This window comes from Antechinus flavipes, chromosome 6, assembly GCF_016432865.1.
Source record: "Antechinus flavipes isolate AdamAnt ecotype Samford, QLD, Australia chromosome 6, AdamAnt_v2, whole genome shotgun sequence".
In the NCBI taxonomy this organism is placed as follows: Eukaryota; Metazoa; Chordata; class Mammalia; order Dasyuromorphia; family Dasyuridae; genus Antechinus; species Antechinus flavipes.
In genome coordinates, this window is record NC_067403.1 from 78,510,145 (window position 1) to 78,537,319 (window position 27,175).

Consider the following 27,175-nt stretch of genomic DNA (forward strand, 5'->3'; position numbering starts at 1 on the left):
TGGATGCATAAATTTATATGCTCACATGTGGTTAGTGTATTAGATAATGCAGCAAATGAATCCACTGCCCTAAATTTGAATTTGCATGAAGTGAATAATTACAGGGAACATTTCTTCTTTAAAATTAGAGATCTGGAAAATGCAAATGTTCTCAGTTCAGGTGTGGGTGGGTGGGAGACTAAATACATTTTCAAATTAGAAACAGCCTGACAGTTAGAAATGGCTTCTCTAGGTCTTAGCCTCCCCTCCATAGACCTTCCTCTCTCAGGAGCCTCTTCTTGGTAGGAGAAAGAGGCTGGAGAAATTAGACATGCAATTCCCCCCTACATCTGATTTAAAATAGTAAGAGTGTGTGTGTGTGTGTGTGTATTTAATTCAACAAGTGTACAAGGAAAATAACTTTGTACCAAAAGATTTATTTTGGAAGAAGTTATAAAATGTACTTACTGTGTAGACTTGCAATATCTAGGTCAGCCAGGTGGTATTGCAAACAAATATTTCCCAGGATAGACAAGAGGAATCAGATTTATGTTATTTGTCTCTCCCCCCCACCAAAACCCCATTCCCAGGAAGAACTAGGAGCTTGGATGGAGGGTGCAAAGAGATCAATTTAGACATGATACTTAAAAACAAAACAAAACAAAACAAAACAAAAAAACCTTAACATGTTAAGCTAACTCAAAGTGTAATTGGTTTGCGTGAATTTCCCTTCTTTGTCTTTGTCTGAAACCACTTCAATTCAATCACTTCTATTGTTTCCTGTTGCCAAGTTAAGAGAACAGAAGGTTTTACATGTTTAAGATTTTCTCAAATAAAATATTTAAGAAAATCCTTGTGGGCAGAGAGGAAGGTAGAACAAAGTCCATCTTGTTTTTCTTTGGCTTCTTCATTTTTTTTTGAATTGCTTATTTTTATGAATTGGATGAATATGCAAAGTCTCATCATTATCTAGATAGCCAGACCAGAATGATGGAAATCTACAATCCACATGTCCAAATTGAGACCTTAAGTCAATGGGACACTCAGGTTCTTCTGTTTGGTAACAATTACTATAATTATTATGATGATGATTTTTTTCCTGTAAATCCTCTATAGAGAATCCAATCCAAAAGACATTTATTAAACACTTGCTATGTACTGGATTCTGTTTTAGGTAGCAGGGATATGGAGACCTTCCCTCCTTATTTCTCCAGAACTGCTCTGAAGATCAAAAGCAGTAATAATGTACGTGAGGCCCTCTGTAGTTTGTAATGTGAGTCTAAGACAGTTCAGTAACACTGTCATTTATAGGGAGAAGATAGAGGAACAAATATGATAAAAATTTCTTAGAAAAAAGGCTTTCTTTCTTTCCCATTCCCCAAAGGCTACTTACTTGGGTTTCAGGAAGTCCAGACAGAAGCCTACAGCATTGGCTGTGATACATTTTATTGTATGGAAAATAGCCTTCCCCTTCACTACTTCTAACACTTCTATATTTCATGAAATGAATTTTGCCATGTTCATGGACAAATATTGACCATTAATTGTGCAAACTGAGAAAAATTAAAATTACACGCTATTATTTATTAACCTATATTACTCTGTAACCCATTGTATTCCCCATTTTGTCAAACCTAGCTCAAGAGGAGAAATCTCCCAATCCTAACCAAAGGCAAAATTGAAGGATGTCATCATTCCTATCCCCTATAGCATCTGCTTAATAGTTTGAAGTGGGATTTTTGCTTTTGTTTAAAGGGTAACCAAAGAACCAGTTGGGTTGGGCCCTTCTCAAGCAGGGAACTCTCCTGTCCTCTCTCCTTATTAAAGATAGGGGTGATTTGGTCTCTAAGGGGAAGCCAAAGTTGAGTAGGGGGAAAGATCATGATTGGGGTGGTTCTGATTTTCTAATCAAGATTACTGAAGACATTTGAGTGTCATAAAGCAATGAGCTTTCCTTAAATTTTAGCCACATCCAAAGATCAGCCATTTCCCTTTCCCTAGCTACGCCTAATCATAAGGACTTTTTCTCCTACCCTGACCCCTCCTCCTTTAGGGGCTCAGAAAACATGATCTTTTCAATTCCTTTGGAGTTGCTGATCTACTAGGGGTGAAGGGAATCAGTTTCACCCATTTTATTAATAGCCATACTTGCCATTATTAATAAATTGGTATTTTGCTTGGAAAACTTGTCTCAGTTTACTTTTCCATTTTTGTCACAAAAGAGGGGGAATTTCATTAGTTTTGGCCTTCTAGTTGCCAACATCAGCTTCTGTTGTTCATCCTCTTCAATTCATGGCTCTTGAGGTTAAATGCTGTGAATCTTCTTAACATGTCAGAAGTAGTCCTTATTCTCAAGGAACATGAAAGTCAGAGGAAGAAGAGGGGATCCATAATAGTCATATTGTGAGCACCTAATTTGCAAAAAATTGCTAAAAGACAAGGGTTTGATGTTAGGAGAAATTTCCTGGCAATTAGAATCAAGCAAAAGCTGAGGAGTGTTGGATTATAAATTTAGAGTATAAAGTGTCCTCTGAGACCAGTTTCTTCATTTTTCAGAATAAGAAACCAAAGCTTTGGAAGATGAAGTAGTTCATCAAAAGTCTTACAGGTATTAAGCATAAGATCTAGTATTTGAACACAGGTTCTCTGACTCTCAAGCCAGTGATTTTTCCATTCTACCATGGTTTCCTGAGGAAACTGTATTCCTTCTCATTGGAGGATGAATGACCACTTGTTTATTGTGCTTCTGTTGAGGGGTGAGATACCCTAACAGCACTGGGGGGCCCCATGCTGGTGTTGTAGGTTTTGCGAAAGAATTCGCAGTCCCAATCTCCAAGCGAGGTCTTTGGCAGACATGGGTTTATTTTCATTGAGAAGTCTCAGTGGGCTAGTTCCTGGTTAGGAAAATAGCCAAAGAGCAGGGGGACACAGTTCTGTTATATCCTTCTTCACAGACAGTCTGATCTAGATGACTTAGGAGATCCCATTTAATCTGAGATTTTATAACTTACTACAATAGCATCTTTGACAAATGGTTTTATAGGCTCTGAATGAATTCAGAGGAAGCTGAGGGACTCTCTTAATGTCTGGGTAAGGGAGGAAAAATATGCTTCAGTAAACAATTTTTATCAGTTCCCATAGTATTATAGTGATGATGAGACAGAGGTCATACATGTAAACTGAAAGCTGGTGAAATAATTTAGGTTTTCCATTAGGAAGAACTTTGAAAATATTGGGAAATTCCAAGAAAGATTCTCTCACTGCCTCATTTAACCATTGTTTAAAACAAAAATTATTGATGCTTTTTTAAAAAAAGGATTCTCCCTAATAATCCCTAGAGTCCCCTCCCACATCACAAATACATCCTGCTCCCCAAACCTCCCCTCACATACTCAGTTCTCTCTTGTAATAAAAACCTTGGGCCCTGACAGTGTAGGCTTTATTCTGTACATGTATCCAATGACACTGGCCACCTGGCTGTTCCACATAGAAGACACTCCAACTCTTGGCTCTGGGCACTTATTCTGGCTGTCCCTCGTGCCTGCTCAATTTTGTTCACTGGCTTCCCCAATTTCCTTCTAGTTTCAATTAAAATCCCATCTTCTAATCTCTCTTAATTCCAGTGTTTTCCTTTTCTTCTATATAACTTGTTTGTATACATTTATTTGCTTCTTGACTCTCCTATTTAGACTGAGCTTCTTTAGCACAGGGACCGTCATTTGCCTCTTTTTTGCACTCAGAGTGCTTAACACAGTACTTAGTATATAGGAGGTGCTTAATAAATGTTTATTGATTGAGATCTCCTTACTTCTGTGCCAATAAACAGAAGACACACTTCACTGGCAATCTTTTTCTAAATGTTATTTTATTTTTCCAAATACATAAGAAGATAGTTATCAATATTCATTTTTGTAAAACTTTGTGTTCCAAATTTTTCTCCTTCCTTCCTTCCCTCCCTCAGACAGTAAGCAATCTGATATAGATTAAATATGTGCAATTCTTTTAAACATATTTCCACATTTATCATATTGTATTAAAAAAATCAGATCAAAAAAAAAACCTATATAAAAAAAAAACACAAGCAAACAACCATTAACAGAAAGATGAAAATATGCTTCAGTCTGCATGCAGTCTCCATAGTTCTCTCTCTGAATGAGAATGGCATTTTCCATCCCAAATCTATTAGAATTGCATCTCAGGGTTCTGATATCAGTATTAATTACTGCATTTATCAAAGTTCTAATTTCTGTCAGTGTTTTTTTTTTCTTTATATTGTGTAAATTCTGTTAGTCCTGCTCCAACTTCACTCCACCTTAGTTCATATGAGCTTTACTGAGTGTTTCTGAATTTACTATTTTTAGAATGCAATATTCCATGATCTTCCTATACCAAAATGTATTCATTCATTCCCCAATAAATGGGTCTCAACTTTTCCTACTATTTGCTACTACCCAAAGCAGACAGGTAGGTGATAGAGTGGTCAGGAAGCAATAGGTCAGGAAGATGTGAGTTCAAAGCCAGCCTCAGACATTTACTACCTCTGGGCTAGTTCTTAATCTTGTTTGCCTCAGTTTTCTCATTTGTAAAATGAACTGGGGAAGGAAATGGCAAACCACTCCAGTAATTTTGCCAAGAAAATCCCAAATGGGGTCACAAAGAATTGGACACCACCAAAATGACTGAATAACATCTATCCAAAATATTGTACTAACTGTTTTTGTGCACATGGTTTTAGCCCATCTTTGATCCACTTTGGATATGTTCCCAATAGTGGATACATCATTAGGTCAAAATGTGAGTTTGCATGTGTGCACACAAGCACATAGTGATGTCTCTTTTTTCCCTGTCTTTATCTCTTTTTTTCTCTCTTCCTTCCTCCTTTTTTTCCTCCCTCCCTCTCTCTCTCTCTCTCTCTCTCTCTCTCTCTCTCTCTCTCTCTCTCTCTCTCTCTCTCTCTCTCTCCTCTGTGTGTGTATGTGTAGATCTTATAATCTATATTTATGTATCTTTAGTAATTCTTTAAAGCTCCCCATAGATTTTGGTAGCTCCCAGTCTAATTTGGTGATTTTTTTTTTTCTTTAGTGATTTTAATCTTAATTTCCTTCTTCCTGCCAGAGCGCCACTACTAACCTAATCTGTGTGATCATAGTCAAGTCATTCTGCTTCCTCTAGATCTATTTTTCATCTAAGAAATGAGGGACCCGAAGTCACTGGTTCCAGATCTAAGTCCCATAATCCTCTAATCCTGTGGCTATCTAATTAGCAAACTTGATTGACTTTGAGTTTCACCTTGTTTGCCTTCTCAGCTGTCCCTCTGTGCTTGTGCTTGCTAATGAGATGGATATTGCCCTAAGGACTAGAAACAGGAAGGAGAAATGAGATAGGAGCTTGAGTAATCTAGTGTCAGCTATTTTCAGGCCTAGAATAATTGAAAGTTTTCTGTCCTAAATTTGGTGGCAGTGCAGTAAAGGCAGTGTCCTTTGAAGATTAGAGGATAACAGGATTATAGATTTACCATTGGAAGGGACCTTAGGGTCATTTTGTCCAGTCGCCATATTTTACAGACATGGAAACTGAGTCTCAGAGAGGCTCATGGTGACATAGGAGGAAGAAAGGCGAGAGCTGGGATTTTAAAGCAGTAACTCATTGCTCTGTCCATTATAGCACACTGCTCGGAGTCCCTCACGGGCACTTTGGAACCTTTGTGGAAAGGACTCTCCTGGTCACTGTCCATCTAGCTGCGGTCACTGTGTCGAGCCCCTGGGTGAAATATTTTTGTGCCCTGCCTTTTTTGTGCTGAAAGCAGTAAGCCAGGAACTTATCCGTGCCTCTTGTTTGAAGCGCCCTCCCTTTGACTGATTTCCTGTGATGCAGAAATCCCATTTCGGCCCCCCGCTTGTGCTCCTCTTCCAGAGGATCAGAGACGGGTCACCTCTCCTCTCTCTTGATTTGGCTGCCTCTGGGCCTAAAGTGCTTCCAGGTGACCAGGGCTGAGCCAGCCCTTAACAGAGGCCTTTAACATCAAAAGCAAATGCCTCAGATAGTTTAGCCAGCGCTCCCGACCTCAACGCTTGCCACCTGCCCGAGTGACAGAAGGCGGGACCCATCTGTCTGTACCGGTGTGGCTGGATCATAGAAAACAATTAGCAGGTGGGCGATTTGTTTTTGGGGGGCTCACATAAAGCTGTCATTGCAGAAATGATTCCTGTGCTAATTTAGATGCAAATGGAGTCTCCCAACTAGAGCTGATTGCAAAAGAAAAGGGAAAAAAAAGTCAGATGCTCTATGTGCTCAATCCTACTTTTACACCCCCTCAATATCCCTCCCCTTGTACTGAGCTATCACAGCAATGCTTATCAGAACAGCTGTTGCCCCCCTTTTTTGGCCTTTGTGGAATAGGTGGATGGGAATGGTAACCCCTGGGATCACTTCTTTTTTCTTAGAAAATCACTTGTCATCCCCTCTCCCCTCTGCCCATTTCTGAGCCTGAACACTTTGACAGAAGTCACAAAGGCAGGTTTTGAGTTTTCAAGCTTCTTAAGGGAGGAGTGGGAAGGGGCTGATTCTGGGGAGGGAAAAGCTTGCTTTTTTCCTGAATTCTGTTGTTATCTATTCTAAGAATTGATCTTAAGTGCTGCCTACCCTCCTTTCTGGCAGGCTCTGTCACGCTGTGCAGTGGCCTAGAATGTGTAGAAGGGGTGTACAGAGAGTGGGCAAAACTGATTACAAATTGGGTGGAGGGCAGAGTGACTGAAGAGGGATCTAGAGACTAGTCTCCTAGTTTTGTAATAAGAGACTTGGAGTAGATGGGTGTAGGGTCATAGATAAAGAGTTGGAAGGGAATGTACAAGTTATTAATCTCTTCATTTTTCTGATGAGGAAACTGAGGTCCAAAAATTCCAGCAAATTGTTGAGTTTACTTAGGCCTGGAAGGGACCAGAATCCAGATCTTCTGACCCTAAATTTAATTTAATGGACTTTCCACTAGATCAGACTGTTTCAGATTAAAAGGTCGAGTTTGTCTCAGCCTTGGCTAGAGAACAGAATTTGGGATGGTGGATGGTTAGGGAAAAGCAAATTCATCAGTTGGGCTCAGAATTAGAAGTTCTACATTTTAAGGTAATCAATTGCTCTTTTTTAAAGCTTATTTCAGTCATTGAAGCTTAACAGTAAGAGATAATGTGCTTTGAGTTCCCATGGATAGTCAACAAGTCAACATTTTAAAGCATCTATTAGCCATGATAGGCTATCTTGGTGGTGAAAAAGCTTCTATGATAAATGAGACCCCCACCCTCTGGGAGTTTACAATCCAGCAAAGGGGATAACACATAAACCACATGGCTAAGTTATTTCACCTATCATTTGTAAAATGAGGGGGTTAAGCTAGATCAAAAGAAGATTATGTGAAAAAGACTTTGCAAACCCCAAAGTGTTACAGAAATATCAGGTCATTGTTTTTGTTAACAGCAGCACTATATTATTTATTCTTAACTTTTTTGATGCAGTTCAGCCAAAAATAGTTGGGCTGTCGTTGTTATCATTTAAAAAATTATATGTTTCATGCAGCATTGCACATGTGCATAAAATAACTTTTTGTAGGTAAAAAATATTAAATTGATATGCAAATACCTTTTTTTGGAAATTTATGACATTTATGAAATTTCATTTTTGAAATACCTACTATGCACCAGGCACTTTGCTAAGTGAGGGGAATAAGAAGGCAAAAGACAGTCCCTATCTTCAAAGAACTTATGATCTTATAGGGAAAGCAATACATAAAAATAAACTGAAAAGGAATGGTGAGCATTCCTGGCACAGGGCATGATGGTGTCCAGAAGAATGGGGATAGGAATACTTCCCTGGGGACCTTCCTTTAGTGGAAGAGCTGGGGGCTCTTTACTGATCCCCTTTCTTTAATAAGAGGGAGAGAAGGGCCAGAGGGAGTCTGGAGGAGGTGGAAGTTTCTGGGCTGATATGATTTTGTAGAATGATGAGATTCCAGGAGTTTGATGAAATCCAGAGGAGTGCAGCCGGGTGGGAAATGATGAATAAAAATATTAAGCTGTAAACTCATCCTCTGGTCTCACTGAAAGCATCATCCGTTACTTCAGCTCTAGAACTACAGGAATGATGTGTACCTCATTTAGTTCTCACCTGATTTTGATCTCCTCTGCTAAGTCTCTATATTTGGAAAGCTTTTCATTGCATGTAGCTTGAAGATGAGTTTTTGGTATAGTAACATCTATTGAAAACATTGTTCTCAAGTCCTTGTGGATCACGGTTATGTTTGGGTGATTCTGTGTAATAGTTGTTTATGTGATTTAAGAACAGGTAATTGGTTGACTTCTCCAGGATATTTTGAGGTCTGTATTTGTAATATGAGGATTTGTTGTCTGTCAGTTCCTATAAGATAGTGAGCTTCTGAAGGATGATTCTAGCTACCAGGTCATGCCTTCTTAGGTACTAATCTGTACAATTTCCAGTGATGTATTGCACAGATTTCCCTTCTTCCTTCCTTCCTCCTCCCTTCCTCCTTCCTTCCCCCCTCCCTCCTTCCCTCCCTCCCTTCCTTCCTTCCTTCCTCCCTCCCTCTCTTCCTTCCTTCCTCCCTTCCTTCTTCCTTCCTCCTTCCTTCCTTCCTCCCTCCCTCCCTCCCTCCCTCCCTCCCTCCCTTCCTTCCTCCCTCCCTCCCTCCCTCCCTTCCTTCCTTCCTCCCTCCTTCCTCCCTCCTTCCTTCCTCCCTCCCTCCCTCCCTTCCTTCCTTCCTCCCTTCCCTCCTCCCTCCTTCCTTCCTTCCTTCCTTCTTCCTCCCTCCCTCCCTCCCTCCCTCCCTTCCTTCCTCCCTCCCTCCCTTCTTCCTCCCTCCCTCCCTCCCTCCCTCCCTCCCTCCCTCCCTTCCTTCCTCCCTCCTTCCTCCTCCCTTCCTTCCTTCCTCCTTCCTTTCTCCCTTCTTTCCTTCCTCCCTCCCTCCCTCCTTCCTTCCTTCCTTCCTCCTCCCTCCCTCCCTCCTTCCTTCCTTCCTTCCTTCTTCCTCCCTCCCTCCCCCCTCCCTCCCTTCCTTCCTCCCTCCCTCCCTTCTTCCTCCCTCCCTCCCTCCTTCCCTCCTTCCTTCTTCCTTCCTTCCTTCCTTCCTTCCTTCCTTCCTTCCTTCCTTCTTCCTTCCTCCCTCCCTCCTTCCTTCCTTCCTTCCTTCCTTCCTTCCTTCCTTCCTTCCTTCCTTCCTTCCTTCCTTCCTTCCTTCCTTCCTTCCTTCCTTCCTCCCTCCCTTCCTTCCTTCCTTCCTCCTTCCTCCTCCCTTCCTTCCTCCTTCCTCCTCCCTCCCTCTCTTCCTTCCTTCCTTCCTTCCTTCTTCTCTTCCTTCCTCCCTCCCTCCCTCCATCCTTTCCTTCCTTCTTCCTTCCTTCCTTCCTTCCTTCCTTCCTTCCTTCCTTCCTTCCTTCCTTCCTTCCTTCCTTCCTTCCTTCCTTCCTTCCTTCCTTCCTCCTGAGTTCTCCCTGACTCCAAGTCTGTGTCATCTCATTGCCCACAAGACTGGTGAGCATTTAAAACTTTTAACAAAGTGATCTCTTTCTGCCTTTTCATTCGTCTCGTATATCACTCTCCTCCATCGACTCTAGAGTCAAGCCCTGCTGGTCTGTTTGCTGTTCTTCATGCATGATGGATGTTCCATCTCCTCTCCATGCACTGGCTATTTCACTTGAAATGCTCTCATTTCTCATCTTTGCCTCCTGAGACCCCTGGTTTTCTTCAGGACTAAACTTATCTTCCCCATGATGCTTTTCAAGGTTTTCCAGCCTTGCCCCCAAAGATACCTTGGATTCATTTTGTTTCACTCGGCCACATACCCAGTCTCACACCTGCTGTCTCTTCATTTAAAATAAAAGATTCTTCAGGGGTTGAGGGATGTTCCACCTTGGTCTATATCACTAGGACTTTGCACAATGTCTCACATATACTAGGTGCTTGTTGATTGGTTGATTGGGTGAGAGAGACAGAAAAGATGTGGTGAGTGCTGGAGTAGAGGGATGAAGGGGAGAGAAAACCATGGAGGATTCCTAAATCATGAAGATTGTTGACTTCTAAGATGAATGGGGGTCCTCTCAGCAGAAGTAGTTTGCAGAAGTCTTGGATTAGGGGAAAGCCAATGTAGTCTATCAGATTGGAGATGCCCAGAAGATATCCAGATGGGGACATCATGCTTCAGGATGGGGCTCAGGAAAGAGGTGATGGCTGGAAATGCACATGAGAACATCATTTTTGTAGACATTCAACCTATAAATACGGAAGAATTCCTCAAAAAAAAAAAAAAAGACAGAATATGTAGAGAAAGGAGAGGACATATTGTGATGTAAATTTTTTTTTTTTTTAATGTATTTGTCTTCTCCCATAAGATCAAAGCTCCTTGAGGATAGGGACTGCCTTTTGCCTTTCTTTATATCCTCATCTCTTAGGGGTCAGAAGCCTTGGGTTTGAAGTCTGGATGGCCTCTTATTATTGAGCAACAAATATCACTTTTTTCCTATTGCTTCTTCATCCAGAAAACGAAGGGGCTGGATTCTCTTTGTACTTTGCATTATTTGTACTGTTCTCATAAGAGCCTTGTTCAGGAGATGGCAAGAGGATTGCACTTTCCTTCTTTTTTAGCTGACAGCTAAGGCTTGGGGAGATGAATTCAGTTGCCAAGGGCATAATCATGTGAAAGGCAGAAACAGAATTTGAACCTTCTAGTTTCCTACTCCATGTCTAAAGATTTTCTCATCACTTACGGTGATTTCACTTTAACAATGGATTCTTCTTTCCAATATAACTTTAAACAAGATCTTCCCCCAGTTAATGAATTTTCTAATACATATTTTCTTCTTAATGGACATTAGCTCAAGTTCCAGCTTAAATGATGATAACATTGAATGCTCTTTCTGGTGTCTGGGTTTGGAGGACAGTATGATACAGCTTCTCAAAGATGGGCAAAGCAACAGACATTTATCAAGCACTTATATGCCAGAAATTGTGCTAAGTACTAGAGATAGAAACAAATATAAAATATTTCTTGCCCTCAACAAGCTTATAGTCTAATGGAAGACAACATACAATATGAGGGGAGGCGGAGAAGAATGAAGATACTTCTGGAGCTTGATGTCGGCATTCAGAACGTTGGTAGCAGAATCTGGAGGACAGGGAAGTCCCTGTCCCCAAGTGAAAGCCCCCAGAAGGAAGTCACCAGTGGGAGAAGGGGACCAGCATGGCAGAGGGAAGCCGTATTGTGATGTTGTTGACAAACAGGGAATTCAGAGAAACATAAAGAGCATTGACTCTGGAATGAGTAGACCTGAGTTCTAAGTCCGCCTCTGATGTTTAGCACTTGTGTGTTCTTGAGCAAATCATTCGACTTTCTTTGGCTTTTGCTTTTTCATTTTTAAAATGGTGGGGTGGAGTGTGGGAATAGGGTAGGGGAACAGTATGTTCTCTGGGATTCTTTCCAACTCCAGATGAAGGATCAATGAATTTTATCCTTGAATGTTGGATATTGAGGAGGTGATAGGTTGGGGAAGAAGAGAAAGTTTGAATCGGATGCTGATGTTCTAGAATAAAAGCCTTCTAAAGGTTATGAAAACATGGGAAAGGAGGATAAGGAAGGAAAAAGGAACCAGATTTTCCTGGTTTGGGTATTAGTTTAGAGGTGAGTGTGACCTCAATTTATAAAGAGAGTCTGCAACATGAAGGCTGCTTGTGCAGCTAACATTCAGCTTAATGGAATTGGGGTTTTAATATTTATAGCACGTTATGTAAATGCTGCCCCTCCAAGTGCTTTCTTAAATCCTCTTAGCTTATAAATGACAGCTTTGATTTTTTAAAAAGAAATAAAATCTTTTCATTTATCCAGTCTAAGAGCAGTAAACAATAGTTGGTTAAGGCCCTCCTTTCATGTCCTCCCCCATAGGCTGAATCTATATTTTAAAGAGTTTATCACTGACTGTGATTTTGAGCTTATTAAGGTCATGTGTAACTTAAAGGGAGGAGGGGGACAGCCGAGTTTGCATTATGGGGCCAAGGCAACTTTTGGAATCACTCCTGGCTTGTCAGCTCTGCAGTACCCAATAGTGAGGTAAAAAATATAAGATTATAAAAGCAACATGGATGGACTGTTTAGACCTGATTAGTACCATTTTGCCCAGAGATCAAGAAGGTCAGAAAATTAGGAGACTTTGGGGGCTTGAATTCTTTGGGATCTAGGTGCTTAAAGTGCCCTGAAGTTACAATAGGAAAATAGAACAGAGGAAACTGAACTCAGGTGAGGCAATTGGAAATTTTTGGTGTGATCATTTATACCTGGGAAACTGGCAAATGCTACAAATGAGGGCTTGATTTATTGTGTTTTGTTTTGGTTTTGCTTAAAGTAATGGAGAAAATGTTAATAATCCAGATTAAACTTTTTATCTCTCATATTTTATTTTTTCTCCAAATACATGAACAATTTTAATATTCATCTTTTAAAATTTGAATTTTAAAAGTCTTCCCATCCCTCTATCCCCTTTCTTCTCCTTAAGAAGGGAAACAATTTGATATTATACCTGTATAGTCATGCAAAACACATTTCCATATTAGCCATATTGCAAAAGAAAACATGGACCAAAAAACAAAACATGAAAAATCAAGTACAAAAGTAGACTTTGATCTGCATTCAGACTCCATCAATTTTTTTTTCTGAAATTGGATAGCATTTTTCACTATCTTGAATCACTGTATTGCTAAGAATACCTCAGTGATTCATGGTTGTTGTTTTTCATTTATTTTTCCAGTTGTGTTTGATTCCTTATGACCCCATTTAGGATATCTTGACAAAGATACTGGAGTGATTTGCCATCTCCTTCTCCAACTTATATTGCAGAGGAGGAAACTGAGGCAAACGGGGTTAAGTGAGTTGCTCAGGGTCACAAAGCTAATTTTTTAGGCCAAATTTGAACTCAGAAAGATGAATCTTCCTGAATCCAGGACTGGTGTTCTATCTACTGTACCACCTAGCTGCCCATCACAGTGATCATCATATAATATTACTATTACTGTAAACCATATTCTCTTGGTTCTGCTCACTTCACCAGAATAAACTTAAAAGTATTTGTTAAATATACTTGCCATCTTAAGAGAGAGGGTGAGAAATTGGAACACAAGGTTTTGCAAGGGTTAATGTCAAATAATTATCCATGTATATGTTTTGAAAAATAAAAAGCTTTAATTTAAAAAAAAGAAAAGTGTGCTGTTAAAACTTTTTGGAGAGCTGGTTGTTAAACATTCACCAGCATCCCTCTGATGAACAGATTTATAAAATATGTCTTCCCTTCCCTCTTTGCAGGTGAGAGGAGTCCTTTTCTTATTAAGCCTCTGCTTGGCTTAGTGGAAAAGACTCTGTGTCTCTTAGGTACTCAGAAGACCTGGTTCTTCCACCAATTACTGAGTCAAATTGCAACCATTTTGAGGCTGTTTCTTCCTCTGTAAAATGGTGATAATAAAAGCACCTTCCCCTTCATAGGTTTGTGAAGCACTAGATAAAAAAAATCCATAGTATTCTTATGAAAATTCTCTAGGTGAAAATTCTCCGGGAGCTAGGGGATGCAGCTATTCTTGAAATTCAAATCCTGCCATGCAAACTAACTTCATGACCCTAAGTCATTTACTCAACCACTCATTTCTTCAGATTCTTCATCTGCAAAATGGGGATAATAAAAGGTCCTACCTCACCACAAATGAAATAGCACTTTGCAACCCTTAAAGCCCACCTAAATTTTAGCTATTATTTTTATTCACTTCCCTTTGGATTGACCCCCATCAGCATCAGTTGCTTGTTTTTTGCATAGATAATGAAAACCGATTTTAATATTTGCCTAAGCAAAATGTAATTAGGAATGTAATTCTGCTTCATAAGAAAAAAAAAGAAAATGATAGAAAGCATTACAAAGCCAAATGTCAATCATTAGCTCTTCTTGAATTTCCTGCATGAATGCTTTTCCTCTCTATGCTTAAAAGTTCACTGTGTTCTAAAACTTCATTAATTTGGGCAGTTTGAGGAGGGGAGAAGGAACAGTTTGAATTGATTAAAAATGTGAATTGTTAATTTTTTCTAAAGAAAAGTAATTTTATTTTTTTCCAGTTAGTATATAAGCCCTAAATCTCCAGCAGCTTTTGACACTGTTGACCACTCCCTCCTCAATCTATTTTCGTCCTTGTATTCTGTTATACTCCTGTTTTTTCTCTATCACTTCTGACTGCCACTTCATTGCTATCTTCCCTACTTGTTCTTTTTCCTCCCACACCCTAAATATGGGTCATCTCAAGATGCTATCTTCAAGACTCTTTGTCTCCCCAGACTTTCTCCCTTGATGATCTCATGTATTCTTCATGATTCAGTGGTCACTGTCATGCTAATAATGCCCCAATCTATATTTCCAACTCCAGCTTTTCCCTTGAGCTTTAATCCTACATCAAATTATCTGTTGCATATTTCTCTTTGGATGCTCTTCTAGCAACTCAAATTTTAGACTTTCCTAAATTGAACTTATCATCCCCATTAAAAAAAAAAATTCCCTATATGTCTTTCTTACTTCCCTGTTTTTTTGGTTAGCACTAGGATCCTCCAAGCTCCTCAGGACAGGAAATTGAATCATCTTTGATTCTCCCCACATTTTTTTCATCTTTTCCCATTTTCTGTTGCCAAGTTGCCAAGTCCAATTAGTTCTATTTCTTCAGGATCTTTCGCATTTGTCCCTCTTTTCACTCCTACTGGAACTACCCAACTTCAGGCAGCCGCGTCCTCCTAACTGGTCTCCTTACTTCTAGTTTCTCCCCATTCTAATCTGTACTTCACACCATTGCTTTTCATTTGTACACATCAGATCCTTCTCACATTCCTTGCTCAAAAATCTTGTGGCAACCTCTTCTTGGGCACTGGACATGTTGGGGGTCATAGTCACCCCCTTTCTTTCCTATTAGTACTGGGGGAAGTGAGTCAGGAAAAACCCTGAGGCTCTGACTCCCCTTTACATACCACTGTGTCATAAACTCCAAATATAATTCCCCCTCCTTTTGAGTATTGCTCTTCTCCTCTCTGTCTCTTGTCCACTGCCTTCTTATCTTAACCCCGATCCTGTCAGGATTAAGTTATGATTCTTTCTGGGAATTATGGCTTGTCCATCCTCCCAGTGTCCTCACCCCCTTTATCTGCCTTTGTTAAACCCTATATATGTTCTCTGCCTTGGTTTATCTGGGCTGAAAGATTTGGGCAAGAGTCCCATAAGTCCGGCTAGTCTAAACTCTCCACATTAAAGATTAAAAGCCAATCTTTGTCTTGCCTCAGTTTTTCTGGTATTACCCTATGATCTGCCTCCCAAAGAAAATACACATTATTTAGTCTGGCATTCAAAAGCCTACGTTATTTGGAGTCGGCTTTTTAGCCCTACATCCTGCTACTACTTTTTGTGTAGGTCTATTTTCTTCAGTAGCTAAGTGGTACAATGGACAGAGCTCTGGATTTGGAGCAAGGAAGACCTGGACAGGTCATTTAACCTCTTAGCCAGTGTTTCTTCATCTCTAAAATGGAAATGGAATAACGTGTGGCGGTCTCCTTCTAAAGCTTTACATCATGTAAGTTAGCAATTATTGTAGCCAAGCTGGACTATTTCGGCTCCTCTATGCCATCTTTCCCTTTCCTGTTTTCTACCTTTCTGTCTGCATCTCAGGTGGATTCTCATGACATCTCTGCCTGTCAGAACGAATCCCCAGCCCCCTTTTTCACGCCCAGATCAGTGGCCATTTCCTCTGTGCAGCCTCAGTTCCTCCAGTCATAGGACTCTGACATCTCTCTTCATGGCGTTCGTTCCCTTCTTCTGCATGGACCCATCTTCAGCTTCTGCTTAGTAAGTGCTGGCAGAAGTTTCAAAGAGGGTGGGTAGAAGCTGTGACTTGTTTTCTTACTTAACTGTATGCTTTCCTCTATGGGAAAGATCCCTGTTCCTGGAATCTGGGACTGGTTAGACTGGAACTCAGGGCTTCCTAAGGACAAGAATGGCCTCTTAGCCTCTAATAACTCTGCCTTAACATATGCTTAATATATTATATTATGCTTAATGAAAATGGCTGCAAAGTTCACAGTGGTAATCCTTATTGCCAAGTATAGCTCATGTTAGTTTATAGGCAGTTTAAGGAAAAGCTGAGAATGATTTGTATTGTAAATAACAGGCAGATTTTGAACCCAAGATCTCTATAACTACCAATCCATTCTCCTTCTCCCTTCCCTTTACCTTTCTTCCCCCTCTCCTCCCCACATTATATGCAGATGGTGGTTAAAGATTTCTCCCTCTTTTATAGTTGAGAAATTACCACCAGATAATTTGGTGTAATAATTGCCCAATAGATTACTTCTTCTCTACTTCCTTCCTACACTGAATGACAGAATCTCAGTTTCTAAATTAATGGAGTCTGAATAGCTGGATCTAAATATATATATATATAACACCTCATTTATCTGGAACTCCCCTTTACAGAATACAGTCAAGTCAGGTACTCAGCTTTTGAACAAATAAAGATCACAGATTCCATGTAGTAAAGGTCATTCATTTTAGTAGAAGAGAGCCCCGTGAGCCCTCCCTGAAAGCCCAAGTCCATATGAAGAGAGTGTGGCTTAGTGTGGATGGAGACATTCCTTTTCTGACAATGTAGTTTAGTGACCCTGAGCAAGTCACCGATGGCTGCTCTAAGACTATTGGTTGATGGTTGTTGCCCATTTACTTTTGGTACAGGGAATTTCCTATATCAAAAATATTACACGTCTGGTCTTTCTTCTCCCAAATAAAATATATAATAGGTACATATATATGCACATGTACACACACATATATATAATATTTATATATGTACTAAACATATAGTGTGTATGCATAACATACATAATATATATGTATGCATGTATATAATATATACCCAGTTTATGTATGCAGTATATACCTATGTATATGTATTTGTATGGACTTAAATATGTATGTGTAAGATATACAGAATGCGTGTTTTTCTAGGTATGTATATTTATTTGTTTTACACACAAATTTTCAGAACTGCATTTGAATTCCTGGAATACTTAATTGTTGTTACCCCTCATTTGACATCTTCCATATGCTTTTTCGAATTGTTTTTATGTACGCTTTCTTTCATTCCTCATTTAGTTTGTAAATTCTTTAAGGGCTGAGACTGGGGCTTTTTAAAAAAATAAATCCTAGGATTAAAAAAAAAAGAAAAGAAGCTTTTTTGAGGGGCAGAGTGATATGGTGGGAAAGAATTCTGGCTGTGAGGTCAGGGGACAAGGGTTTCAATCCAGGCTTTGTCCCTTCTTCCCTGTGTGATATTGGGCAAGCCATTTATCTCTCTAAACCTCAGTTTTCCCATTTATAGCATGAAAGGATGGTATTAGATGGATTCTGAAGTTTCTTCTAAATCTATGAGGTTATGGAAAACAGTAGGAGCTCTTGATGATAATAACAAGAATAACAGCTAGCAGTTATATAGTACCTACTATATACCAGGCTCTGTGCTAAGTAAGCACTTTACAAACACATATTATTTGATTCTGATAACAGCCTTGGAAAATTTTATCCTCATTTTAGAGATGAGGAAACTGAGACAAAAGGACTTGCCCAAAGTCACATAATTATGAATTATTATAGGAACTTATAATCTATGATATATTTTTACTTCTTGTGATCCTTTCTTCTCTTTCTTCCCTCCCTTCCTTCCTTCTTCTTCCCCCCTCCCCTCTTCCATCCTTTCCCTCCCTCCTCCCTCCCTTCTTTACTTCTTTTCCCCCTCTCTCCCCCCTTCCCTCCTTCTCTCCTTTCCTCCTACCTTCCTTCCTTCCTCCTTCCTCCCTCTCTCTCCTTCCCTTCCTCCCCACTTTCCTCTCTCTCTCCTTCCCTTCCTCCCTCCCTCCCTTCCTCCTTCCTTCCCTCCTTCCCTCCTTCCCTCCCTCCCTTTAACAGAAGAGTGATTAGGAGTGAGTGGGTGGGAGGAATATTGCCTCTGATAACCTTATGATACTTTGGTAAAAGCTGAAGATGATTAGGGTGTGGAACCACTTAGATGATTTTTAGGGCTTTCCTTTCTTTGGCTGCTGTGGGCAGCGGGAGGCGCAGAGAACGCGGGAGGCCACAGGCCTCCTCTTCTCAGAAAGGTCTTGCTGCTGCCTTCAGGGGCCGAGGCAAGTGCCTCTGGGAGTGTTAGGAGGCCTCCGATTTCCAGCGTCCCGGGACTGCTGTTTGACTGGGGGCTCACTGTGTCCTTGTCCCAGGTGACCGTGGAGGAGGTGATGACCACGACGGCGTACCTCGACCTCTTCCTGCGCAGCGTCTCCGAGCCCGCGCTCCTGGAGATCTTCCTTCGCTTTATCCTCCTGCATCGACACGAAAACGTCCACATCCTGGATACGCTGACGAGTCGGATCAACACTCCATTTAGGGTAAGTGAGGGCTAGAGAGGGTGCAGCAGCCCGTCCTGGGGAGCAGACTGTGCTGAGACCCTCCTCATCAGGGGGAACTGAGAATGAACCTTTTCTTTCTTTCCCCTTAGTCCTGGTTTCATTCAGCAATCTGTAGAGCTGAGAACTAGAAAGGAACTTAAGAGATCATTTAGTTCTATTCCCTCCTTCTATGGAGTTCTAGAGAAATAAAATGACTTGTCCAAAGTCACATTGATGACAAATAGTGGCGCTAGGCTAAGTCAGGGCCCCCTTACTACAAATCTCAATCTCTCTCTGTCTCTCTCTCTCTGTTTGTCTTTCTCTCTGTCTCTGTGTCTCTGTCTCTGTGTCTGTCTGTCTGTCTCTCCCTCTCTGTCTGTCTTTCTCTCTCTCTCTCTCTGTCTCTCTGTCTCTGTGTCTGTCTGCCTGTCTCTCTCTCTCTGTGTCTCTGTGTCTGTCTGTCTGTCTGTCTCTCTTTGTTTCTCTCTGTGTCTGTCTGTCTCTCTCTCTCTCTCTCTCTCTCTCTCTGTGTCTGTCTTTGTCTCTGTGCCTATCTGTCTATCTCTTCCTCTCTGTCTGTCTTTCTCTTTCTCTGTCTCTGTCTCTGTGTCTGTCTGTCTGTCTTTCTCCCTGTCTCTCTCTCTCTCTCTCTCCCTCTCTCTTCCTTCTCCCTTCTTCTCCTTCTCTCCTCCTTATCCCTTTTCTCTTTGTTCTTCTCCTTCCCTCCATTCTTCCCTCTGTCTCTCCCTCCCTTCCTTTTCTTTTCTCCTCCTCTCCCTCTCTCCCTTCCTTTCCATGCATGCTTCCTTATGTTACTAGGGTGAAACACTAGAAAGAGAACTGGACTAGTAGAATCTGGGGAGCCGAGCCTGCCCCTTAACTCTGCAACTTTCCACCTGGGTAGCCTTGGACAAGCCCTCTTGTACTCGGTTTCATTTGTAAAATGAATGGACTGTGCTGGACCTCTGGGATTTATTCCAGTTTTAAGTCTATGGACTTTCTTCTGTGTGTGGAAAGGTGGAATTGATGGTGTGCTTTGCTACCAGGAGTCTCTTTGGCAGGAAAATGGGACTCAATGCCTTTCCCAAGGACTTTTTCTAAATCTGTTTTGGTTGGCGCTTTCTCCTCTGAAACTAGTATAATGATAATGTTCTTCCAAGGAGGTAAGATGCCGAAGAACATATGGCCTGAAGCAGAAGTCTAAAGCGAGACTTCTTAACCCGGGGTCCATTTTTTAAAAAAATTGATAATTGGTTTCCTTTGTCATCCTAAGTGTTTTATATATTTAAAAACATTTTCCTGAGAAGGGATCAAGACTACCTGAGGGGACTGTGTCCATAAAAAGGTTAAGAACCCTTGGCCTATAGCAAGGAACCAAGGAGTTATCAGCTCTGGGGCATTATTTTACAGGTTGGGAAACTGAGACCCAGAGAGCTCCTCTGACTCCAAATTCAGAATATTTTCCATTGAACCTGAATGACTAAGTCATAGAGGCAACCTGGCCCACTGGCTTCAAATCTCTGCTTAGACATTATTAGTCTTGTAACCCTGAATTGGTTCCTTAATTTCTTTGGGCCTTAAGCCGTTCCCTCAGGCTCATCTTCTGAGCTGTAGATGCGTTATGGTCTGAGGTGGTAGTCCAAATTCATTCTTTCAACAACCACTTATTTGGTGCCTTTTATGGGCCCAGCACAATACTAAGTACTTGGGGCTGCAAAGACTAAAATGCACAAGTACCCTGATCTCTGTTAGTGGTGGTGATTGGGAAGTAAGTGTGCAAATAAATAAATCAATAAAAGAAAATATAAAATGTCTCATATTAAGGTATTAAGGACCATGTTACTGTCCACAAGGCTTTTCACAGAGGCACCTGGGCAGTTATGAATTAGGTAACCACTGTGTAGCTTAGAGCTCTGATTAACTTCAAAAATCCCTTTTTAGCCTTTGTAGCTAAGAAATACAAATGCAATTTCTGCTGAATCCATTATTATTTCCAGGGCCAAGGAAATGGGTCCTGTAAGGGACTCTCCGGCCCTGGGAAGCTTGGGATCTTTGCCAGAGTCATTTTATGACAAAGCTCCAGCTTGGCCAAACCTGCCTCTCTCCTGCTGGTTTCCCCAGTGCAAAAGTCCCTCTTGTCCGTATCGAAGAGGCTTCGGAACAATCGGCAGAATTAAATTTGTGGTGGCGTTGCTGCCAGTTGTTACGGAATAAAACCTCTGTTCTCTCGGTGGACTCGGGGCTCTTCTTTGGCAGGGATTCTGAGCTCTGGAAGTTCTATTAGAATGTGAAAATGTGTGAATGTTTCAGGGAAATTGGACAACGTCTTGAAAGATGGATGCTATTTGTATGGGGGGGAGTCACAATGAAGGACACAGCCTGGACAAAGGTGAAGGACCTGGTCTAATCGAATGAATGAACTACGGAGGGGGGGACACGGTCAATGATATTGTATAGAAGGCCAGGACTGAGAAATTGGCAGTGAAAACAATGAATGGGAGAAGGATGGGACAAAAGGCCTATTATAGGAAGATTAATCTTGCTCTGTGATTTAACTTACAATGTGATTTTGAGTTGATTTGCTAAAGTTTTTTTGTTTGTTTTTATAGCTTTACCATTCATAGGTGTTTAGGGGGATATAGGTACCCCAGTGGATACATCTCCAGTCTTGCAGTCAAGAAGACCTGAGTTCAAAAGTGAGCTCAGACTAGCTCTGTGACTCTAGGCAAGTCATTTCACCTCAGCTTTCTCATCTGAAAAATGAACTGCAGAAAGAAATGGCAAACCATTCTACTGTCTTTGTCAAGAAAACTCCATGTGGGATGAGAGGAGTTGAACATGACTAAAATGGCTGAACAAGAGATTTTGGCCCATTATTAAGTTGCAATGTAACAGAAGAAATTAAAAGAGAAATGTGACATTATTAAATTATCATTATTATTTTGTTAAAAATTATTAAATTAACAGAGAAAGATGTTATACCATCTCTTAGTTCAAAGAAGATTCAGTGAAGGCAGATTAGTAAAACAAAAGGCTGCCTTCTGGCTTTAGTCACGCCAGCTCCACCAAAGAATTGTAGGGTTATCTCGAGTTGTTTGATATTTCTGTGACTCATGTTCTCTAGTTATGGGATCAAGTTGATATATTTTCTTTGTCATGAGATTTTCATATTTAAGTTTGCTTTGAATTTGATTTACTGTAAGATTACTCTGAGTCCCTCAGTAGATGTGTGATATATTTTGATAAAATGAAACTAATAAAAAGTAGCTTAGTTCATCATGTATTTATTGAGTGCCTGATATGTACAGAACCCTGTGTTAAGGAAAAAAAGGCCTTTGCTATTGTTGGGGAGATGAGACGTTCCCAGATGCAGTAATTAGAGAATAATGCATTGTAATGATAATTGCTAACATTGATATGGCACTTTTCAGTTTGGTGCTTTATGGAGGATTGTCAGCCAAGAGGGAGATGGAAGCTTGTTCAGCCTTCTCATTTAACTGAGGTTAAGTGACTTCTGCAGGGTGTTAGGGACTCTCTCTGCACAGAAAGTTTAGGCGTATTTTTTTTTTTTTGAGTGTGAAGGCCCTATTGTATTCCAGGGCTCAATGTAATATCGAGTTATACAAATTAAATATGGCTTACATAAGACAAAACTTCATAATAATTAGAACTAACCAAGATGGAATGGTAGGTTTCCCTTCTCTGGAAGTCTTCAAACAAAGATTTGATAACTTGCTAGATATATTGTCGTGGGGATTTCTTAGGGTTAGACATCAGCAAACAATAGTTCCCTGGTCAAATCTGGCCTGCATGCTTTTGCCAGACTTGTGAGCTAACAGTAATTTTTACATTGTAAAATAAAGTTTTAGTTTAGAAATGAAAAACTATTCTTAGCTCATGGATAGTACCAAAAGAAGTGGTAAGCTAGGGCCATAGTTTGTCATCCCCTGAAGTCCCACTGAAGTCTCTTCCAACCCAGAATTTCTGATTCTGTACAAAGAGTATTTTTATCTTAATTCGACAGATAAAGAAGTTGAGTCTTGGAGAGGTTGAATTACTTCCCTAGGGCCACAGAGGTGAATTAGAAACCTGACCCCTTCTGATTCCAGATTCAGTGCTCTACCCACTGAGTAATACATGCTTTTTTAAGTAATAGGTAATTAAGTTCCAGAGTGGTGCAGACAGTAAGTGTATGAGGAGATCAGAGAAGGGAGAGACCTCGTTGTCTAAAGGAGGTTAGATGTGAACAGGTCTTTGAAAAAAGGAGAGGATAGGATTCATATGAACAGAGAGAGTTCCTCGTGAGGGATTTAATACGAACAGATATGTGGGGCACTGCAAAAGCCTGCCACTTTTAACGTTACCAAGTTGGCCAGAGGAAATGGGAGGTAGGGGGTAAATGTGTGCCAGTTGACAATGAAAGCAATGAGAAACCATTGGAGGCTTCTGAGTTGGAGAGCGATTTGGTAAAAGCAGAATCCAGGACTATTTTTCTGCCGTCATTGTACAATATGGAATGGAGAGGGCAAATACTAGAATTAGGAAGACTGATTGTGAGATTATTGAAGTATGTTGGGTATAGGATGTGCCTAAGTTGGTAGTCATTGGAGTGGAGAAGAAATGGTGACTGTATAGATTGTTTGAAGGAAGATGTCATGTGACCCGATAACATTGGATATAGTGGATAAAAACTCCTGAGAAATCAGGTGATTCCAGAGAAATTGGGATAATTATGAAGAAATGAGATAGTTGGGAAAGGGGAAATCAATTTGGGACCTGAAGGGACCTGATTTCAGGTAATGGCAGATGTTCAAGTTGAGCTGAATTGACTGAAATTCAGATGAGAGGGCAATTTTGAAGAGACATGTTTGAAAGTCAGAGTCCATAGTTTCAAGGAATGAGAAAAGAGAAATTATCCAAGGGAGAGAGAGCATATAGATGAGGTAGTGAGTCTTAGTGAATGTCTGAAGTTGATAAGAAAAGAGAGTAGGTCCTAAGTAAAACATCTGGCCACTGAGAATTAGGAGAAAATGAGGATAATGCAGTGTCAAGGCAAAGGAACAAGCTGTAAGGAGAGAAGGGGATTAGTAGCGCCATATTCTAAAGAGAAGTAGAGGAAGAAGAGAGATCCTTCCCTACTCCATCCCCCAAAAGGCCATTGTATTTGGAAAGAAGGAAATCACCAGGGTTCTTCAGAAGATTGGTTTCAGTCGTGAGCAGAGAATCCAGATTATTAGGGGAATAGGAAGGAAATGAGTGATAAGAAGGGTAGTAATGATAATGAAATAGGAACAATAAACAAATAGTAAATTGCTATTGTATACAACACACTTAACTAGACCTTAAAGGAGAAACAGATATAAGATAAACTAGGAACTCACCATATTTTATTAATCAATTCTAAAGATTTATGGCTTTGTTAGTATAGGTACTCCTTTCAACAGATGCTAATTCTTGAATAAGTGGTTTAGTAAATTGTGACTGAAACAGATCAATCAACCAACCAACTCGTAGTTTAATGGTGATAGTCCCGTCTAATTTTAACTAGGCTGGTCTTCAGATGACAAACATTTTGTGGTCGAGCCTGTTGTTGAAGGATTCTCAGCTTGGTAGGTATCTGCTAGCAAAGCTCTACAGTTAACTCCCTCTCACAGTAAGGTATAAGAGTTGAATTTTAGAAGAGGTTAAACTCCGACATGTGTGTTGTATAGATAGAATAATATATGTACACAAATAATTGCATTATAAATTACATGATAAGGGCAGCATGGGACAGTGGTCAGAGAATTGGGTTTGGAGTTAAAGGACCAGAGTTGGCCATGTATGTTTAGATGATATTGAGCTATTATTACAGCCTTCTTGGATCTTGATTTCCTCATTTATAAAAGGGGAAGATTGGATTAAATTATTTCTATGATCCCTTCCAGCTCAATCTTTCTTCCAAAATATACAGGAGGGGTCAAAAGGAGAAGCTTGAGACAAGAAGAGGTAGCTTCTATCTTGGAATAACAGAAAAGAAGGAGATAGGATCTTCGTGGAGGAGGTGGGACCTGATTTGGGTTTTAAAGCAGAAGAAAGAGTCCAAAAGGCAGAAATATTGGAGACTTCCATTTCAGGAATGATGGTGGTCTGGGAGTAAGGGGACATACTCACAATATAGAGTTCATGAAAGGCAGAGCTGGACTGGAAAATGGTAAAAATAATCTAGTTTGATTGGAGAGTCACATGAAAAAACCTGATTGTGGAGCATCTTGATGGGCAAGATCAGGAACATGCATATATTTGGTAGACAATGAAATCACTGAGGATTTTTTTTAACAAGATGGCAACCTGATTTGACCAGGAAGGCTATTCAGACTAAGGTCTGAAGGATGCAAAGAGAAGGGAGAGTCTGAAGATAGGGAGCTCAGCTATTTCCCAGGCTGGATTGAGGGAGATGGAGCAGTATATCAGTATTGGAGTTGACAAGATTTAGTGACTTACTAGATTAAATTCATTTCAACAAATATTAATTAAGTGACGCCTAAGGGACAGGTACAGTCCAGCTAAGCATTAGATTTATAAAGATACAAACATAGAAGTCATTGTTCTCAAGATCTTTCCATTGAATGTAAGAAGTGAAATAAAAGGAAAGTTTGTGGGGGAACTTTTGGTGACTGGGGAAGATGGTGATGTGAACAAGAAAAATAGGAAATGTAGGAAAATGGGTAGGTTTGAAGATTAAAATGCTGAGTTCAGTTTGGTTCATGGATGAGAGCTGGGCTTGGAGCCAGGAAGACTGGGTTCCAGTTCTGTCTCTGACATATGCTGGCTATATGACTTTGAGCAAGTCACAATTTCTCAGTGCCCCAAGAGAAGGTATCAATAAAGATAATTTCTTTTTTTTAAATAACTTTTTATTGATAGAACTCATGCCAGGGTAACTTTTTTTTACAACATTATCCCTTGCATTCACTTCTGTTCTGATTTTTCCCCTCCCTCCCTCCATCCCCTCCCCCAGATGGCAAGCAATCCTTTACATGTTGAATAGGTTACAGTATAAAGATAATTTCTTCATTGCTGTGCTAGTGAGTTTGCAGAACCAATTCCAAAGCCTATGACTACATGTAAGGTTGGATACTCTGAGTCATCTTCCTCCTTGTCTGGAAGAATATGGTCAAAGGAAAAGCATGGAGTGCATTTGGGATGTAGACAGTGTTCCTTTTTTATCCGGAGAAGTGAGAGATACGGCTGGAAATGTAGTGTTATGTTGTGGAGATCCCTGTCTTTGTCAGTAATGCTATCATTTTACCAGTCACCTGGTTCCAATCATCTTTGTTTCCTTAGCTTCCCAGTTCCACAAAATCAATCAGTGGCCAAGTCCTTTTGATGCTGTCACAGCTTCTCCCTCCTACCATTTCCACTGCTGGGACCCTAGTGCAGCACTTGCCTCTTGTCTGGAATAGTGCCGTGTCCCTCCAGAAAGTCTGCACATTCCTAGTTTCTTCCTCCTAGAGTGCATTTTATACCACATTGCCAGATTAATCTTAGGGATGATATAGCTCTTAGTTAAAATTCTTACTTCTCTGTTTGACTTCCAAGCCCCTCACATAATGCCCTTCTTTATAAAACACTCTCCAAAATGCTGAGGTGCTTGCTTATATTCTGCATACAGTGAACCGCTTCCAGTCTATATTTCTAGACTGATTCCACATCACTATTACGAACTCAGCATTCCAGAAGAGCTAAGCTGCTTGAGGTTTTTAACAGATGCCATTACACCTTCTACCCATCCTCCATCTCCCTCCATGCCCTTGCCTTGGCTGTCCCCCAAGCGTGGAATGCCCACCTGTCTCATCTCTACCTCTTGCAATCCCTCTCTCTCTCAGGTGTGTCTCTGACATAAAGCCTGACTATTTCTCCTCTGGTTTGCCTTCTTTCTGGAACCCATAGGCACCCCCATTAAGCTTGTGGAATTCAGCAAGACATTAATTAGTTTATTTCATAGCCACACTAGGTACTGAGTAAGCAGGCTGCCAACAAGATTAAATATTCGGAGTTCTTTTTCAGAATATTTCATTAAAAGTCCTATAAAGACTGTTAAAAAAAAATATCCCCTAACAAAGCTCGTAATTGTGGAATCCTATGGGTATAATGTAGCAGAGAGCCAGCCCACCTCTGACGCAAGCTGACTGTGAGAGTCACTTAACCTTTCAATAATCTGAGGAACTCTTGAAGATTCCAGTTGTGCAAAAGATATCTGTTTCCTTTGGTGGAGGAAATTTGCTCAGTTAGGAATTTCCTCTACAGAAAAATAATCATCTTTGTTTCTATACTTATCCCTAATTGTGGAATCATACTTGTTCTTGATCTGAACTTTTTGAAATTCACTATTTTATATCAGATAGCAGTGTTTAGGATTGGTCAAAGAAGGGAGGAGACTAGAATCCCCTTCCTGGCTCCTGCCCGCACTGTGGTGTTAGCTTCCTGGCCAAGCTCAGTTTTCCTCCAGCCTGACAAGCCCTGGTCCCTTGGCCCCTGTCTCCATTGCCAGCCATCCACCTTCTTACTAACTCATTCATCCATTCCCAGAGATGGACAAGTGCTTCTCATCTGTCAAGAGGATTGGATACTCTTTATTGCCTCATAGACACGTCATTATTTCTTTGATTTTTGTGGGATCTCTCCATTGACCATATCACAACCCTACCATAACTTGAGATC

At 40.5% G+C, this 27,175-nt stretch overlaps 1 protein-coding gene across 4 annotated transcripts in view; it reads left to right on the forward strand.

The window, feature by feature from the left end:
• FHIP1A (FHF complex subunit HOOK interacting protein 1A) overlaps window positions 1-27,175 on the forward strand; it is a 371,400-nt gene that overhangs the window by 301,211 nt on the left and 43,014 nt on the right. For all 4 annotated transcript variants that reach the window (XM_051964895.1, XM_051964893.1, XM_051964896.1 and 1 more), the window contains one exon: window positions 18,305-18,472. In XM_051964895.1, coding sequence (XP_051820855.1) covers window positions 18,305-18,472 — 168 coding nt within the window. The remainder of the gene's footprint in view (window positions 1-18,304; window positions 18,473-27,175) is intronic.